A 17,599-nucleotide genomic window follows, 5' to 3' on the forward strand; every position below is an offset into this window, starting at 1 on the left:
AGTCCGGAGGTGTGTAATCTTAGATATATAATTATATAATTCTCAAGCTGCAGTGTAATCTGACCAAAAATTTCAGAGTGAAGTTCGATGTACCTTTGAATGTTTGGTGTCAATTCATCTCGGCCTCTTTCGTCTTCACATGGAACTAGGCATTTCTCTATAGTCCACTATTTCAAAAGAGAAGAGAAGAACGAAACCCACTGAAACGACTTTGCTAGTTTTGCTTCCCTAACTGCCATCCATATTCATTGCGCCATCGACCTCAGCTTCGCGTATTCTGAGAATTACGAGGTAGATATTACCACTTTCTTTCAGGTTTTGTTCTCTTTTCCTTATATTTTCTATGGGATGTTCTCGAAAGTGTACTGTCATTGCTGCTCTTTTTTGGCAAGAAAAATTTCATTAATTCAATTGTATTTGGGAGGCAGAGCATGCGACAAAGTGCTAGTTCTTAATTAATGTATGATTTTGAGGCTTGTTTCGTCTGTCGTCAAGTTTTCTCGCGTGCCAAACTGATCTCTATTCCGTCATAGCACAGGCATTCTTCTGTAGGCTCAGTTTATCTGTACTCACAAGTCAGTGTCCGCTCTTCATACTGCAAGTTTTTTTTTTTTTAATTGCTCATTATCACAATTTTTTTTTTTTAAGCGTCAGAAGGATCCATAGATGTGGGAAGGTGAGGCTGCACAAGAAATTTTCCTGTTTTGCTATTTTAAGTTGTTAATTGGAATTCAATGGGCGGAATAACTTATTGCTTTTTCCCCCCCTCCAAATATGTAAAACATTTGGAAATACTGCTGAGTGTCTGGTTTTATATGTGCATGTTCATGTGTTGCCAAGCATTGAAGTCCCAGTTGATTCCAATTTGTTAACCTTCTTAAGTTTTTACCTGTCTCAACTGGTTAGCATTTGAAAGGATGTTCATAGGTCACGCTGATGCTCTATCAGAAATGAAGTCATTGAAAGATCAGATAGTTGTAGATCCAACCTCTGAACTAAGTGATGATGAAGACGAAGACTCTGTGGAACAAATCATTTATACAGCTTCCTTTCAAGAACTTGCGGGAAATAGCGTTCAATATGACACTGTCATATGGCTCTCTGTATCGCTGTTGCTGATTTTAGCTTGGGGTGTGGGACTTATTATGTTGCTTTACCTGCCCTTTAGGAGATATGTGCTTCAAAAGGATTTATCTTCTCGTGAATTGTATGTTACCCCTACTGAAATAGTTTACAAGGTATATCAGAACTTCTGTATGATCATGATGCTTTATATGATTTCCTAGACTGAAGAGCGACAGTGAAGTGATTTGCTTTTCCTTTTCTTCCTTGATCAAGGTGTCAAGGCCTTCCTTCATACCCTTTTGGGGTATTGTTACAATTGAGAAGCACGTGCCTCTTGCTTTGGTGATCGATATTATTATTGAGCAAGGTACTGATACAGGACTTATTGCATCCTATTTCAAATGGATGAAAGATGATGTTTTCATACACAAAATAATTTGCATTTATATTCTGGTTTTGTTATTTGAGACATTTGTTTATAATTTTCATCATCTTCCATACTGCAAAGAATCCTATGGAGCTCGTTATGCACAAGCTTTTTGTCTTTGTGGTCTGATTGGAAGGACTTTATAAATGCTTTTCTCAATTATATATTTGAAATCTAACTCAGATTAACAATTCATAAGGTTGTCCTATAGTTGCTTCAAAATTTATGTCAATGGTTTACCTATATAAAATTTTCTTTTGAAAACCTTTCAGAAGAAGAGAGGTTTTATTGGCCAAAGAACACAAAAGTCGAGTGAAAAGAGATAATGAAGCATGTGCTTCTAACATCACCTATTTGCTGTTCTGTGGTGTCTACTGATATACTTCCTTTAACCGGAACACCTCTCTGCTTATACCAGGTTGCCTGCAGTCTAAGTATGGAGTTCATACTTTTCGAGTTGAAAGTATAGCACATGGAAAAGCTGCACCTGTTGATGAACTTCTGGTTCAAGGGGTTTCTGACCCTGATATATTGAAGAAGGTTAATTAAGATATGTTTCTCAATATGATTTCTCTTTTAATATATATAATATGTTTATGACTGACTTAGTTATATTCATTGTCTTTGCTAAATAGGGCCTATCACATTATGTTGTATTGATTATTATTACATTATGTGGCATCATACTTCAACCAGAGGATGAACAAGATCATCTTCTCAAAATATTGCAGTTAACTTGCAGGTGATCATAACAGCAGCTTCAAATAACTCACAAGATGGAAGAACAAGTTGGAAAGCAACTGTTCAGAGCGTAGATGTGGAAACATTGACTGAGGGATCAGTTGTTTTGAGATCACCATCTAAATCTCTGAAGGTAATGGCAGACCTACTTGCATGCCTAATTCACCTGTTTGACAAACTTGTTCTACTGATGTATCACCCAGGATCCTAGAACCCTGGAAAAATAAAATCCCAGCAATATAACTAAAGACACGGAAGGAAATAAATGAGAAAATGATACAACTTTTTGTTCAAAGAGTCATACAAGAAATGATTTTGAAAGAATGGTGTTATCACCAAAACGGTAAAAATCTTGTGAAAAAGTAAAGCTCCAGTATTTTGTAACTTCTTATATTCCCCCCCCCCCCCCAACCTCCGTTTTGGCTGACCAGTTTGTTGTTGTCCATATCATCCCCTTAGAGATGTACTGGCTTTGTAATCATTAAGTGGCCCTTTAAGGAAGCAAAGTTGAAGTCTTTTGCAAGTTGTTTGAGTTAAAGAAGTCTAATTAGAAGAAGATGCACAACCTGTTTTGAGAGTTCAGATTAGACAATGCAAATTGGGAATTTTGCTCTAGATGATCTAATACATAGATACATTGTATCCTATTTTGAATTTATTGATTCAGAACCATTCTAAGCTTAAAATTGATGAGCTTGAATAGAATAAACCGTGGTCTATTATACTTTCGCAACAAGAATCTATATTAGACTATTAGTGTGTTAAAAGAAAGCGGCTTTATTGTTGTGTATGTTTGACTAATATTTGGGTAAAGTTGTCTGGCTTTGTGGGGAGACTACTTTTATTATTGTGGCCCATGACCTATGATCCAATAGTATTGATCATTACTTTCTCTTGCCAATTCATGGACAAACCTGTCCCTGCTTTGGTTCTTGCGACGCAGAAAGGTTATCACTTATTACTGAAAATAGTCCAGATGGAGGGCAATCCGTCACCGTACACCTTACCACAAGGCATTCTCTTCCCTAATCGAATTATCATCACTTTCATGCCTGGATAGATTGACTGAATTGGGAAATAGTTGGATTATTGTATTAATAAAATGTTGAAATGTAAAGCATATCTAGATCTATTTCCTGGGGAGAAATCCAGATTATTAGGAGAACAAGAGCTGGGACACAACAGATCTTGAGGCACTATTACGGTGTCAAACAACTCAAAACTTGGAAGCAAAGTATTGGAAGACAATAGATTATTTTTCCTATTATTTAGTTAAATTGTCGAAGCAGCTTATGAAGTTTGTGACTTCATGATTAGATGATAGCTCAGAATTTGTTTTCTTTTCTTTTTAAATTATGATATTTTTTATATTTAAATTATTTTCAGATTGAACTAATATCACATGCATTGCTTATATTAATGGAAAATCCAATTGATTTGTACCCTTCCACGTAATACAGATGATGAGCCCACCGCAGTCTGCTTCTCGAGAGCGAAGGGCACCCAGTAGATTGGTGCTTAATAGACTTGAAGAAATCAATAGAACAGTAAAGGTCTGTATGTTATTTTACTTGGGCATGGGGATTTATATTTAAGTCATTATATGCTTATTTCTTCCCCAATACCTTTCATTGCAGATACCATATTTCAACATAAGGAAAACAGATTTTATTAGTTTCATTTTGGAAATTTTATTTCCTTGGAAGTTTTCATAATTCTATTTTATGATCAATCATTGACTCAAATTTCACGATGTGGTCGATGGATTAATCTTCTCTCTCTCGTGGATTAATTATGTTTTTGTTTGAGTATGCTTACAAGAATAAATTTCTATTTTGGTTCCTCATTTGAATGGTCTTTCTCAAGTTGATCCTCTGAAGGAAAACAAACTAACCGGTATTCCTCACAAGATATTGTCTCCCTTCTAGTCCTAGTTAATATGCTGCTACCAAAATCGATCAAATGAGTGACCAGTATCATTAATGCTAATAGCATTTGACCATCGACTACATTTTGTAACATTTCATTTGGCTCCCGTGCTGGTCAAAACCCTCCATATGGAGACTTCTCCAGAATTGCTAATCACCAGCTTTAGTACAAATTGATAATGAGGGATGCCGAAGTGAGATGGGGAACTTACTCTCAAAAGCTAATTACTATGGTGAGAGAAGCAATCCACCTAAATACCTCATAGACTGGCTCATACTATTGAATGGAGAGTTGGCATCTCGTATATTTTCGTGATCTCCATCAATGTTTGGGAGAAGCACATGGACTGTAGGACGCTAGACCAGAAACTTATGCTTGGAAGACTGATTTATTTTATTTTACTTTTACTTTCTCAAGAAACAACCTGAGAATGACCCCATTAGCGACGAACCAAATTAGGATTGACTCATTCATACTTATTTTGGTGGACGAATTAATCAGTAGGTCAGTCCAACGCTATTAATCATGGCATTAGTAACATGCACCCGATATTTTTATAATCCCACCCGAGCTGCTGCATAACTGGTGGCATCTATGTCCGATACTTTAGTATTATCGTTTATACTTTAACTGCCTTTTCTTCCTTCTATGTTCATGAACAGAGACTTGAGCAGCATTTTGAGAAGTCATATGCTCCCCCGGACAGCAGCTGAATCAAGATTCCATTGGTTCGTTGGGCTGGAATTTCAAATTATTTGTACTTTATTTGCTACTACCTTTGACATTTCTGTATAGATCGTGTCTTATATCTGTAGGCATGTATATGATTGGTTTGACTCTGGTCGAAAGTTCGATCTTCAAATGATGATGCCCTTTACAAAACGGTGGCTGAACTGGATTGTGGATGATGGATGAGATGCATTAACCAAATATGAAATCATAGTTATAAACTTATGTTCTGATACAGTTGCAGCATGATCCATCAGGACCTTCTTTGAACCTGGAATCCGATGAGTGTTTTTTTTTTTTGCCCCCGGTATTTTCTTCAACCATTCAGTTTCCGAAAGTCACGTTAAACTCGACTATCTACCACAACAAATGAATTATAGGATTTAATTTATAGGTCTATTGCACGTCCTTCGAACGATAAACAAAAGCAAGCACGCTTATGTTTTTTTAAAAAAAAAAAAACACGTTCCATTAGCAGATGCGACTGGTAGCATTGGTGGTAGGATCAGAATCTAAATGTCTTGTCAGTCCAAAAAAAAAAAAAGAATCTAAATGTCTTGAGCTAGATTATGAGCAGCTGAACTACAAGTGGGATAAGGAGATGCAGTCGCTGGGTGATAATTCACGCCTTAAAAATCAGCCTGTGGTGGTTCCCATGGTAATGATTTATATAAATGAGTTATAAATACTACATTCAATAAAAATTTTAAAATTTTGGCCAAAAAATAAAAATAATATTTTGATTTATATCAAGAGATTTGTTTTTGATATAATTTAGAGTATTCTCAAATCATTTTGGATTTAAAACTAATCTTTATCAAATCGGAAGTATTAGCTTGTGTTCTTCTCTTTATCGGAATGAGACTTCTTACTATTTCAATCATATCATATATATTTCAAGAATAAAAAGTATATAACTTTTATTAAGTTTGTAATATCCGTGATTTTCTTATTAATCAAAATCAAATTAAGCTAAAATTTTTTGTAAGCATATAAAATATATCGGCGACTTTTTATTATTAGATGCTTATTTAATATTTACTGTTGGCTTATTATTCAAGTTATTTATTATTTATAAAAAAAATTATTGTACTGGTCTCTATATTAATTAATTATTATTTATTTATCTAATTTTGTAATTTTAATACTATTTCGTATTATTTTTTCTTTTATTTCAGGACAGTTATTCGAAAATTGATCCCTGTTGGACCTTTTCTGACAGCAATCCCCATGACTCGTGGGAAACATTGGACAAACTTGTAATAATGATTGAAAGCTCTCCGTTATGTAAAGAAATTTCCCCCAACAAAATTTTCAGTGATTGAGATTCGAGGAAGATGAGTAAGAAGAAGGTCCTCATAGTCGGAGGCACTGGATATTTGGGTCAGCATCTATTACAGGGCTATGCAGATATCACTGGAAGACCATATGATCTGGCATTCACCCACCGCTCCTCTCCACCACCTCAAGTTTTGTTGGACGCCATTTCTGGTTCACTTGCTTTCCCTGTAGATTTGAAATCGGGAAGCGGATTCGAAGCCATTTCAAAGACATTTGGTCAGGTTTAGTTGTCAACACCCACTCAACAGCTGAAAGTGGTTCCTTTCTGTGTCCTTGTGCTTGGTCTCGTGTTCTGTTTAATTTAAGTGGTCTAATTAATGTACTTTCTCTATATTGCTTACATGTTCTCAGGTGCAATTTTCTTTTTTTTGGGTGGGGCCGTAGTAGCATCAGTCCTGGATTAACAATTAGTCTCTTCCCTTTGTCATCCTGGCTTTGAGGAGCATGTTCTCATCTGGATAGTTGTTTCATCGAGTGGATTATGAATACTCGTAAAATATTGAGTATTATACAACCAATCACACAACCATCAATCTTTCATCCCACTATATATATCTCTCAAGGGTGATGCATGCTTTGTATAAAAACAAATAGGGAAATAAACAAGGATGACTATTCATGCGTTATTCTTATGGTATGTACAATTCTGTTTCTTTCCACTACTCACAATTTGTTTCTCTAATTGTTTCCCTAATGGCAGCCTGATGTGGTTGTCAACTGTGCTGCCATCTCAGTGCCTCGTGCATGTGAACATGATGCTGATGCTGCTCTTGCCATCAACGTGCCATCATCTCTTGTTAAATGGTTGCAGCGCTTTAACGAGAAAAGTACACTTCTCATTCATTTGTCCACCGATCAAGGTAAGCAAACTTTAACATGGCTGAGTAAGCTGAAAGGTGACGTCAGATGTGGAAATCTGTTAAATAATAAACATATGGAAGTTTTAGCTCAATTGAAACTCACTGAACAACAATGGACTTTCCTAGAATTTGCTAAAGTAATATCTTTGTTCTGATTTATATTCTGCAAATGTCAATACGAATGAAGTGAGTGCTCCCATTACAGAATAAATTCTGCTTGGACAGTGCTAGAGTTCCTGGCAAAAGCTCTCATGTCTTTGAATTGTTTTACTAGGGATTCTTTTAGATCGTATTGCTTAAATCTGTTGAACCTGTTTTCTGTATGCTTGTCAACTAACCAAGCTTGTAGAAGCAAGTGGGATTTCTACCACAAGTGTTGCTAATGCTCCTAGGAATAATAATTCCTACCAAAATTACTTTTGAAGAGTGGGGTTGCATTTCTGCAAATGATTCTCATTTCATCAGCTGCATATGCTAAGAAATGGGAGTGAATAAAGGAAATAGATAGAATATTAATGTTCCCGCCTCCCGCCTCCGCTCAGTTCTCTCTTCTGTTGTTAAGGTTTATTGTTCTTAGCTTTTATTGTCATTTCTGTGGGGGAAATTTTAATAATAACATGTGCATATGGTTTGTTTCTATCTGTTTGTTATATTAGGATAAAAGATCATCTTCATTGCTAGGCTTTTGTACATAATTCACATATTGTTCCTGTAATCCGTTTACACTTTGCTTTTTTACTAGATCGTGATTGATGTTTCTCCTTGTCAGTTTATGAAGGGGAGAAGTCCTTTTACAAGGAGGATGACGTTGCTGTTCCAGTAAATGTTTATGGAAAAACTAAAGTGGAAGCAGAAAAATTCATCATAGAACAGTGTTCCAACTTTGCTATTTTGAGAAGCAGTATCATCTATGGGCCACAGACGATCTCACCAGTTCCAAAATCTCTTCCTATTCAGGTGCATGCACTGTGTATGGACTTTCTATTCTATTCTGTGTTGGCTGACTATTGCTTCCGGCCTCTGGCTAACGGATGAAAAATATGAAAAACCGAATGCTTGTCAATTTCTGGCCTTTTTTGGTTTTCCTGTGGCATTTTTTCTCTATGGAAGATTACAGAGCTCAAGGTTTCGGCGTTATGCTGGTACTTGAAATTGCTGGAGCCATGGGTGCATGTTCCTATGAATGACATGTCTATGAGGAAATTTATGATGCCTTGATGTGTTATTTATACATCATATTTAACTGATGTAGTGGATGGATGGTGTCCTGTCCAAAGGAGAGAAAGTGAATTTCTTTCATGATGAGTTCCGTTGTCCCATCTATGTTAAGGATCTCGTGGCTATTGTTCTAGCTCTGACAAACCAATGGATATCAGGTAGAACTTTAGTATTTATGCCTTATTGATTTGACATACAGTATATTGCAGAGTTTTTTTCCCGTCATTTGGCATATAACAACCTAATTTTCGACATAATGTTTTTGTTTTTCGTGAATTTTTTTCCCCTACATGGCTGAAACTCAGGTCTGACATTTTATAGTATTTTGTAAAACTCACTGCGTAACATCTGTTCGCACTTTTGCCCTTTCCTTAAGCTCTTTCAGATTCTGTCACGTTTCTGTTTCTTACTCTTCCACTTTCTCGTGTAGTTTATTCTAGTTTTAGGAGGCGAGGCATCTCTTATCTGTGTTCATGAATGTGGCATTTCTGATTCTTGCTGCAGAGGGCAAGCAAATGCAACTGGTACTTAATGCTGGTGGGCCTGATAGGGTATCACGTGTTCAAATGGCTGAGGCTGTCGCACAATTTAGGGGATATGACACCTCATTACTCCAACCAGTGTCTGCATCGTCGGTATGTATTGTATTTATTTGATGGAACGACTATGGCGTACATGTGATGCAGAATTGTTAAATTAAATATCTTTGTTTATTTGCATTACCGGTGTGCTTATCATTGACCTCTCCTTTTCTTATGCCTTGATCATAATTCTGTCCTCATTCCATGTCTTCATATCAAGAAGGTGTCCACTTCCTTCGTTAGGCATTTGAGAACATTTTTGCCCGTCATGAATTTTCTTCTCTCGACTTTCTTGTCAAGGTCAGAAAGTGGAAGAGAAAAATTCTTATATGGGTGAAGGGGATGTATCAAAGTTGCATCTTTATTTATTAGAAACAGATTTATGTGAAATTCTATAGGAATTCGCCATTGTTTTCTGAAATGCGGCAACAATAATTTTTTTCCCTAATAAACGTATCTACTGCCTGCTGGTCATATTTTTATGAAGGCTGATTGCAAGCGGTCAACTTGTACCTGAGTTCTATTCTTTATTCTGTGAGACTTTCTGGAATGCGCTTTCTTGAGATTTCATGTTTATATGTTGTTCCCCTTATTTTTCAGGTTGATCGTGGAGTCAGGTCCCCAGCTGACATATCCATGGATATAAGTAGATTGGTCCAGACCCTGAAAATTCATCCAATTCCGTTCGAAGAAGGGGTTAGATTGACACTTGCGTCTGAAGCTAAATAGGGAAGCAAAAGAGGTGTCAAATGTTGCTACATGGTTAGCATGAGTGGGGCGTTACCCTTCTATAGAAATGAACAAAGGCTAATCTATCTATTATTCGTATCATTTGTGGATCTGTAAGGGGAAAAAAAAATGCTGATATCAATTATTAAATTACAAAATAAATTTTGAGCGGGCCGTTTTTTATGATATCTCTCTCATGATTTCGATCAGGCAAAATTGAAAGGCAGTATTATTAGGCTTTAGTCTTATTTTAATCTCTTAAGTTTATAAAGTGTATTTTTAGTCCTTCAATATTAATACAGTTTTATCTAACGAAAAATAATACTACTTCCAGTCCTAATTATAAGACTTTATATGTAGACTATAAACAAGATTTTATAACTAGGATCACAGTAACTCATTAAATTCAAGAGGTGGGTATAGGTGCCAGGACATGGACAATTAAACACTAACATAATATGCTTGCTTTTAATTTTTTTTAATACAATATTTTTATATTTTGAATCGTGTAAATTAAAAAAAAAATGAATACAACTCTGTTTTTAAGAATGCTTTGTAAGTATTTACTTACACATTCATCATTTAAATTTGATTAGTCAACATTTTTCATGAGATGAAATTATAAGGTTGAAGGATTAAAAGTAAACTTTATAAATTTAAGGGGTTAAATAAAATAAAATTTGAGACAAATATAAATGACTAAACATATACTTTACCCTATTATTTATTTTGGTTCTAAAATACTACCTTCGATTCTTAATATAAGAGCCAGTTGACTAATTTGAGTAGATTAAAAAAAACTAGTTAAGTTAGTTATTTGTAATAAATATATGTTGTTATTCCTAAAATATCATTATTAATCAAATGTATTGATTAGAACTACCATTATCACAAGAACTACCTTAAAAAAAAAAAGATAAATATAAGAGACAAAATATATTAGAATCTTATATTTATAATCAAAATAAAAGCTAAATGAGTTCTTATATCAAAGATAAGAAGTAATATAAGATTTTTATCTGCTTTACTTCTCAAATTTATAAATTTTTACCTAAAGTATACTTAATAATTTTACATATTAAGGGGTCTCCCAATCAATAGATAGATCTAATACACATGACATGATGAAAGGTGGTGATTTAGTGAAATTAAGGCATATTTATCACAAATAACTAACTTAATCAATTTTTATAGTATTCTTAAATTAATTATTTAACTCTTATTCTTTGTTTTTTGGTCAACTATGTAGCTCTTTCTTTGAGTACACGAGGCAGTCAGCACAAACTAAGGATCTTTCTTTAGATTTTGTCACCTGTGAGGTTGTGTTTGATGGTGGGTGAGCTTGTTTTTAAAACCAAAACTAACTGAATTTTTTCTTATCCTCAAAACTTAAGGAGTATTTGGCAAACTGATAAGAAGTGGGTCCTAAATCATGATTTGATCCAAAAATCATCCAAACACTCTAATTTTTCACAAAACTTTTTGTTTGACTCAAAACCATAGTTTTGACCTCCTAAATTATAGTTAAGCTAACATTTTTCACTTTTGAGGGTGAAAACATGGTTAGTGGAGCAATAATTATCTCTTGTCACAAGTTGGCCAATGATATTTGGACAAAAGTATCCATCACATTTTAAAGCTTCGTTTTTTCTCTTCAAGAAAAAGTATCATGAGATTTTATGTATAAAATCTTTGAGATAAAATAATATTTTTCTATTGGTTAAATAAATAACCATTTTTCTAAAAACATATTTAATTTTATATTTTATAAATACATATATACATATTAATTATTTATTAATTATATTTTTATATATTATTTATTATGTTGGCGAAAAATATATTATTAACAAATTTATTGCTTCAAATAAAAATATACTACCTCTGGTCCTTAATATAAGACCTTGTTTGACTTTTATTTTGGTTCTAAATATAAAACCCCAATCCACTTTGTCTCTTACATTTATGTATTTTTTTTCTAAGATAGTCATTCTAATAATGATAGTTTTAACCAATACACTTAATTAGTAATGATATTTTAGGAAAGATGACACTTATTTATTACAAATAACTAACTTAAATTATTTTCTTAATATTCTCAAATTAGTCAACTAGCTCTTATAATCAGGACCAGAAGTAGTATTATATAATCTATCTTTTATATAATTATCCTATTAACTTATGTCCTTTTTAATAATTTGTAGAGATAAAAGTGTTTCTATTAACAACTATCAAAATACTATACTTTATCATAATTATTTTTTTATAAAATTTATTTTCTGAAAATTAATTTTTAAAAATAATTTTTTTTTTCAAAAATTTATTTTTCAAACTATGATTTAGTTTTATCCAAATACCCTCTTAATTAATCAATTTAAGATGGAAAAAAATAGTACTCAGTCCAATCTTAAAAAGAATATATATATATATATATATATATTCCAAAACCATGGGAATCTGTCCTTTTTTTTCCTTGGAAAAATCCGATCTTTCAGTACCTTTTTAATCCCATTCTACAATTATTTTTAATACTTTTTTAGGCAACGAAGGCATTAAAAAGGGGCAATGGAAGAATAAGATTAAAACCAAAAATAAAGATGAATGCCATATTGAGGATTTAATTTTGTACAAGACGCTTGGAGCCGTGGAGGGAGAAAAAAAGGAAAAATAAAAAGGTCTGCCTCTCCTATTTGTCCGCTCACTGAGCTCCTGCTCACGATCTGCCTTCTGCGGTTCTACCCGTTTAGCTGGGTGCCAAGCCTCGTCCTTTACGAGTTGTGCGTGATTCACTCCTGGTACGAGTTTTAATTAACCTAACTCCTCATCGACTTTTTAATTGAATCACATTGTGGATACATTTGATGAATGCGTATGTAGCTAACTAGGGTTTCGTTTGTTTCGTTTTCCTGATCCTTTCGACGAAGAAAAGAGGAAAGATAATCAGAGACGATGGGAGGCGGAGCTGATCACGGGCACGGGCACGGAGAGGTGCATGGGGATTTCAGGAGCAAGGTTTGGAGTATGCCTGGTGGCCCTTATTGTCGCCCCAAGCACTGGAAGCGCAATACCGCCATTGCAATGTTTGGTGTCTTCCTCATTTGTATCCCCATCGCCATGAAATCTGCGGAGCTTGAGGTCTGCCCTGTTTATTTTTCTTTCGTTTAATATTAGTTCGGGTAATTGTTTGATTATGTGCCTCCTTGTCGACATCGTGTTACGAACCACATATATAACAAATTTTGCAGCCTTACTTATTTTTTAAAATATCATCTGGAGAAGAAATTTTCTGCATTTCACGGAACGGTCAGAGTTTTGGATTAATGATTCTTTTACTATTAGTTAAGGGAAGTCAGGTTCATACTGATCAAAATAGTAATGATGCATGCAGTAACTTTTGTTCATTCAAACTATAATTTAATTAGCACAATGGAAGCTTCAAACCAAAAGTGAGAACCTAAAATAAACCGTGATGAAAACCCATTTATCTATGTGTCACAAATGCAAAGGATGTCGGAAAGTGCAGCAATATCGCTTTTGGTTATGAGCTTGAATTACTCACGGATTATTCTAATATTGATATTGAAAGTTTACTGTTTTGATAAATTTTAGACGTATACGAAGTTACTTGATAATTGCATAATTATGTAATTCAACATTTAAAATTTACATACTCCTTATTTATATATCATGTGTGCCAAGAGAAGTATTATGGAAGGCTTTGAAAACGAAAGGTGTACGGGTTGCGTATATCAAAGTCATACAAGATATGTATAAGGCGGCAACTACCAGTGTAAGGACGCCTGGGGGAGAGACAAAGGACTTCCCTATTAAGATTGGCCTACATCAGAGATCCTCTCTGAGCCCGTACTTGTTCAACATTGTTTTGGATGTTCTAACTAAACCTGTTCAAGAAAGAATCCCTAAGTCCATGCTCTTCGCGGATGATATAGTTCTTATGGCGGAATCAAAAAAAGAGATTAACACTAGTTTGGAGTTATGGAGAAGGACTTTGGAGTCGAAAGGTTTCTGTTTGAGCAGGAACAAAACAGAATATATGCATTGTGATTTTGGAGGGAGGCAAGGTAATAGGGATTTGGAGGTGAGGATGGGAGAGCAAAATCCCTCAAGTATCAAAGTTTAAATACCTAGGATCCATTATACAGGAGGATGGGAAAATTGATGGAGACATTTCTCATAAAATACAAGCTGGCTGGTTAAAATGGAGGAAAGCTACTGGAGTTATTTGCGATAAGAAGGTACCTGAGAAACTTAAAGAAAATTTTATCGGACTGCTATAAGACCAGCTATGATGTATGGTAGTGAATGTTGGGCAATAAAGGGAAAACAAGAGCACAGTCAGAGTAGCAGAAATGAGGATGTTGAGATGGATGTGTGGTCATACAAGAAAAGATAGGATTCGAAATGAAAAGATCAGAACAAGAGTCGGTGTGGCACCTATCCAAGAGAAAATGGTTGAAAATCGCTTAAAATGGTTTGGACATGTGCAGAGAAGGCCTTTGGAGGCCCCGGTGAGGAGGGTGGATCAAACAAGATGGAGTCCCATAAAAAGAGGCAGGGGAAGACCGAGAAGAACGCTGAATGAGGTCATTGAACGAGACCTCCTAATCAACAACATATCTAAGGATTGAGTTGTTGACAGAGTACGATGGCGTCGTGTGATTCATGTAGCCGACCCCACCTAGTAGGATAAGGCTTGTTGTTTGTTTGTTTATATATCATCCCCCCACCCCCCAAAAAAAAAAATTTAGTGGCTCATTCCTTAATGGCACAGCCATTAAGGAAAAGATTTCTAGTGGCTTTTGACTGAGTAAGTTGAAGTAGAGAGGACTTTTTATTGCCTTGCCTCAAGAATTCACTTTGCATCTGTGACTTCAGTGGCTTTAATTACATTGATAATCCTTGTGGGAATGGATGGTGACCGTGAAATCATGCAGGCAGTAGGCTATTTTTGTGTTTGATTTATTATCATATTGGTAAGGGATGAAAGTAGCAGAAATGGTTTTCGTAACAATGGAAGTTGTGAAGGTGTGGGTAAATCAATGGACCTAAGATTGTGTTCATAGTGGGTGATGAAGTGACTGACTTTGCTCGGCAGGGTTGGTGGCCAAATTGGCAAATAGTGACATAAAGGTCATAAGATTGTCGTTGCTTTCTATGGTTGCCGCAATGTGCGTTGATGAAGATCAAAGAGTGTTTGAAAATTATAGTTGACACCAACATGAAAGTGCTGGTTATGACGGTGGAAAGCTAATTTGACTCAGTGTCTGAAGTGATGGGGTATAATTTACTAGGCTACTAGCTAAGTTGTTAGAATAATTTCCATTTCATAGCTTTTATCCCCTTGCTTAATTGAGGGAAATCATAAATTGACAAAAATGTCACACCAATCTAATTCTTTCTACACACCCTGCCAATTTTGTCTTGATCCGTAGATCTTCTCACCCTGAACTTCTTGTTCCCCTTCCGAAAAGTCCAGCACTATTACCAAGATGGATTGGGTTGTAACTTGTGAGGATTTTGGTGCAAAAATTCGGTGCAAGTGGATTGTTTTATCAGTTCTTATGTGACAAACTTTATACATGGAAAATGATAAAGCTCAGAAGATACACTTCCAAATTAGTGGAATGCTGGAATTTTATATGACTCTCCTATCCGAGAAAAGAGAAGAAAGCAAAAAAGAAAAGACAAAATTCCCTTTTTAAAAACAAGAACATGTCATTTTGTCAATTAAAGGTTTCTGCTGTTCTGCTTGCTATTATGCAAATTTCTTGGACTGTGAAATATCTTTGGATAAGAACACCTATACCATTTTAACCCTAACATTGATGTAATTAACTAACTTATTACTAATAGTATTTTAAAACAGTTCAATAAGACTATGTAGTATGCAATTTCTGTGTCTCTACTACAAACAATAGTCTTCCTCAGGCTTACACTGAATATCATTCCCGCAGCTCTTCTGCAGCAATCTGTTTCGAGACAGAAGTGACAACTTTTAAGTTGTGAAATTCCTTCACTCACCCTCGGATAGAGAATTTTGCTTGATCATTAATTCTCTCTCCAATTATTTATTTTAATTTTATTTCTTTTGTTTTTGCTGTTAGTGGATACACTCTTGGCATTGGTGGCATCGCATGTCTTAGCTTATGCTTGAGTTGGAAGCTACGGTGACAGTCTGTGTGGTTGGCAATTAGCTTCGAGCATATGCCTTCCTTTATGTAATAAAATGTTTTCAGTGCTTTTTTAATTTATTTATTTGATGCCTTTTGGACATCAGATATTTCTTTTCCAAATTGGAGAGAAGTAGCTTCTTCACAGAACTCTTTATCACCCTACAATTACTGGGGATTAAGATAATGCATAAAAGCTGTTGGCAGGGTGCATATTCCCGTTTCAGCCCCATTCTAATTTTATGTGCCCTACATTTTAGAATCCAATGCATGCAAAGCGATATGTTGGTTTAGCTTTTCTGCATGTTAGATAAATTCCCCTTGGTCGGCTTTGATTTAATTGGTGGTTGGCATGCTTTTGTTCGATTGCTGAAATTTGCCACTGGTGGAAAAGGCTCGTTTAGATTTTCATGTCGTCCTTTATTCTTTGGGAAAATTACACCCAAGGACCAAAATGTTAAAATAGTAAAGTCAAAGGACTTTTAAAATATGTTCAAGTTTCAGGACGGTTATAATTTTAAACACTCTATATGCATACAGGAACAGCATCAGCAACAAAGTCTTGTCTTACTAGGCTGGGTTGGCTATATAGATTGTATGATGCCATTTGATTTTAACCTAAATAATTCATCAGCTATTGAAAATTGAAAATAATAATGATTTTTAGAATTCTTTTGAGTTTTAAATTAACGGTTAACCATCTCAGCCTTTAGATTTAATTTTCCCGTGTTCTTATGTGATGCTATGCTGTAGACTTGCTTGTGACTCGTGACAATGCTTATGATCAAACAGTTACACGGGAGTATTGCGTTTTGCGTATACCGTGACTTGGGGATGTTGGCTAATTATGATGTATTTTTCTTTCAGCAACGGCCACACCATCCTGTTCGCCCAATCCCGTCCCAGCTCTGGTGCAAGAACTTTGGGACCAAAGACTACAAATAATCTTCTGGATTACTGCCGTTAGTTTCGCAACCTGTCGAACAACTTGGTATTTACCTGTTGATTTCAAGAAAGTATGAGCAGCTTTGAACAGTCGCTGTTTTGATGTCAATGTCGTATGAGACTTGTGTCTCGGATCTTCTCGTAAATGGGCGTCTATGTCATTAAATTTGATAGAATGATAAGTGTGCTTGTTGAATTTAGTCAAAACTTGGTTTTGACCAAAATAATATGGGAATAATTTTGTCTCGTAAGTTGCTGAATCAGTATATAAAGTAATATTATAAATTCTGAGTGAATTGATAGACAAATTCAGTTCATTTAAAGTTGTAAGATGACATTATTTGCCTATGTCGCTATGCAAAGATGTGACGATCTTATTAGTAGGTGTGATTGTAATTATTTCTGTGAGTGTTTTTTGAGTTTAGAGGCTTGTGTTGATTTTAGAAAACTCTTAGAATCTAACTCTTCTAAATTTTTCAGTACTAAAAAAAAAAAAAAAAAGCTTAGATGTATGAAAAGTTAAAGTGGCATTGAACTGTCAGCCATATGCCGCAGAATATTTTTTTCCCCTTGTCAGGTAGGTGGTCAAGAACGTAGTTTTAGTTAAAGGAGGCGTACAGGTTTGAGCGGGAGAGATTGAAAGGGAAAACAATACTTAGCACACAGAATATTATTAATAATAACAAATAAAAAGAAAACTTAAATATTATAAATAATAATATAAAAATATAATTAATTAATAGAGTAAAATATACTAACTACTCATGTTTTGCCTAAATTATATAGATCTTTCTTAAAATTAAAATATGTATTACACTAATTTTGTTTATATATTTAGGATTT

At 34.8% G+C, this 17,599-nt stretch overlaps 3 protein-coding genes across 8 annotated transcripts; all 3 read left to right on the forward strand.

Moving 5' to 3' along the window:
* Window positions 1–61: 61 nt before the first annotated feature.
* LOC114726656 (uncharacterized) lies at window positions 62–5,124 on the forward strand. Of its 4 annotated transcripts, none has more exons than XM_028913324.1 (7): window positions 62–291; window positions 907–1,238; window positions 1,339–1,432; window positions 1,911–2,032; window positions 2,235–2,366; window positions 3,694–3,786; window positions 4,825–5,124. In XM_028913324.1, exons 2-7 carry the CDS (start codon window positions 918–920, stop codon window positions 4,873–4,875), a joined length of 813 nt encoding a protein of 270 aa, XP_028769157.1. In that variant the 5' UTR covers window positions 62–291; window positions 907–917; the 3' UTR covers window positions 4,876–5,124. The 4 variants fall into 4 exon arrangements, with proteins under 4 accessions (XP_028769157.1, XP_028769156.1, XP_028769158.1 ...); XM_028913323.1 differs by having other exon boundaries at window positions 917–1,238; XM_028913325.1 differs by having other exon boundaries at window positions 928–1,238.
* Window positions 5,125–6,106: 982 nt separating this feature from the next.
* LOC114726671 (methionine adenosyltransferase 2 subunit beta-like) lies at window positions 6,107–9,803 on the forward strand. 2 transcript variants are annotated; one of them, XM_028913340.1, is made up of 6 exons: window positions 6,115–6,453; window positions 6,933–7,092; window positions 7,862–8,049; window positions 8,345–8,468; window positions 8,815–8,945; window positions 9,492–9,803. In XM_028913340.1, the coding sequence occupies exons 1-6, from the start codon at window positions 6,229–6,231 to the stop codon at window positions 9,618–9,620; spliced, it is 957 nt and encodes a 318-aa protein (XP_028769173.1). In that variant the 5' UTR covers window positions 6,115–6,228; the 3' UTR covers window positions 9,621–9,803. The 2 variants fall into 2 exon arrangements, with proteins under 2 accessions (XP_028769175.1, XP_028769173.1); XM_028913342.1 differs by lacking the exon at window positions 8,345–8,468 and having other exon boundaries at window positions 6,107–6,453.
* A 2,474-nt stretch (window positions 9,804–12,277) lies between these two features.
* LOC114726672 (uncharacterized) lies at window positions 12,278–17,155 on the forward strand. Of its 2 annotated transcripts, none has more exons than XM_028913343.1 (3): window positions 12,278–12,415; window positions 12,545–12,755; window positions 16,679–17,155. In XM_028913343.1, exons 2-3 carry the CDS (start codon window positions 12,570–12,572, stop codon window positions 16,754–16,756), a joined length of 264 nt encoding a protein of 87 aa, XP_028769176.1. In that variant the 5' UTR covers window positions 12,278–12,415; window positions 12,545–12,569; the 3' UTR covers window positions 16,757–17,155. The 2 variants fall into 2 exon arrangements, with proteins under 2 accessions (XP_028769176.1, XP_028769177.1); XM_028913344.1 differs by having other exon boundaries at window positions 12,550–12,755.
* The last annotated feature ends 444 nt before the right edge of the window (window positions 17,156–17,599 follow it).

This window comes from Neltuma alba, unplaced genomic scaffold (assembly GCF_004799145.2).
Source record: "Neltuma alba isolate B1F8T4 unplaced genomic scaffold, ASM479914v2 tig00012398_pilon, whole genome shotgun sequence".
NCBI lineage: Eukaryota > Viridiplantae > Streptophyta > Magnoliopsida > Fabales > Fabaceae > Neltuma > Neltuma alba.

Excerpts from the sequence above, each read along its gene's own strand:
- LOC114726656 (XM_028913324.1), top strand. The coding sequence starts at position 918 with ATGTTCATAGGTCACGCTGATGCTCTATCAGAAATGAAGTCATTGAAA. Across the intron at positions 1,239-1,338 it reads CTACTGAAATAGTTTACAAG|GTGTCAAGGCCTTCCTTCAT; the intron begins GTATATCAGAAC and ends TCCTTGATCAAG. Across the intron at positions 2,367-3,693 it reads CACCATCTAAATCTCTGAAG|ATGATGAGCCCACCGCAGTC; the intron begins GTAATGGCAGAC and ends CACGTAATACAG.
- LOC114726671 (XM_028913340.1), top strand. The coding sequence starts at position 6,229 with ATGAGTAAGAAGAAGGTCCTCATAGTCGGAGGCACTGGATATTTGGGT. Across the intron at positions 6,454-6,932 it reads TTTCAAAGACATTTGGTCAG|CCTGATGTGGTTGTCAACTG; the intron begins GTTTAGTTGTCA and ends CCCTAATGGCAG. Across the intron at positions 8,946-9,491 it reads AACCAGTGTCTGCATCGTCG|GTTGATCGTGGAGTCAGGTC; the intron begins GTATGTATTGTA and ends CTTATTTTTCAG.
- LOC114726672 (XM_028913343.1), top strand. The coding sequence starts at position 12,570 with ATGGGAGGCGGAGCTGATCACGGGCACGGGCACGGAGAGGTGCATGGG. Across the intron at positions 12,756-16,678 it reads TGAAATCTGCGGAGCTTGAG|CAACGGCCACACCATCCTGT; the intron begins GTCTGCCCTGTT and ends TTTTTCTTTCAG.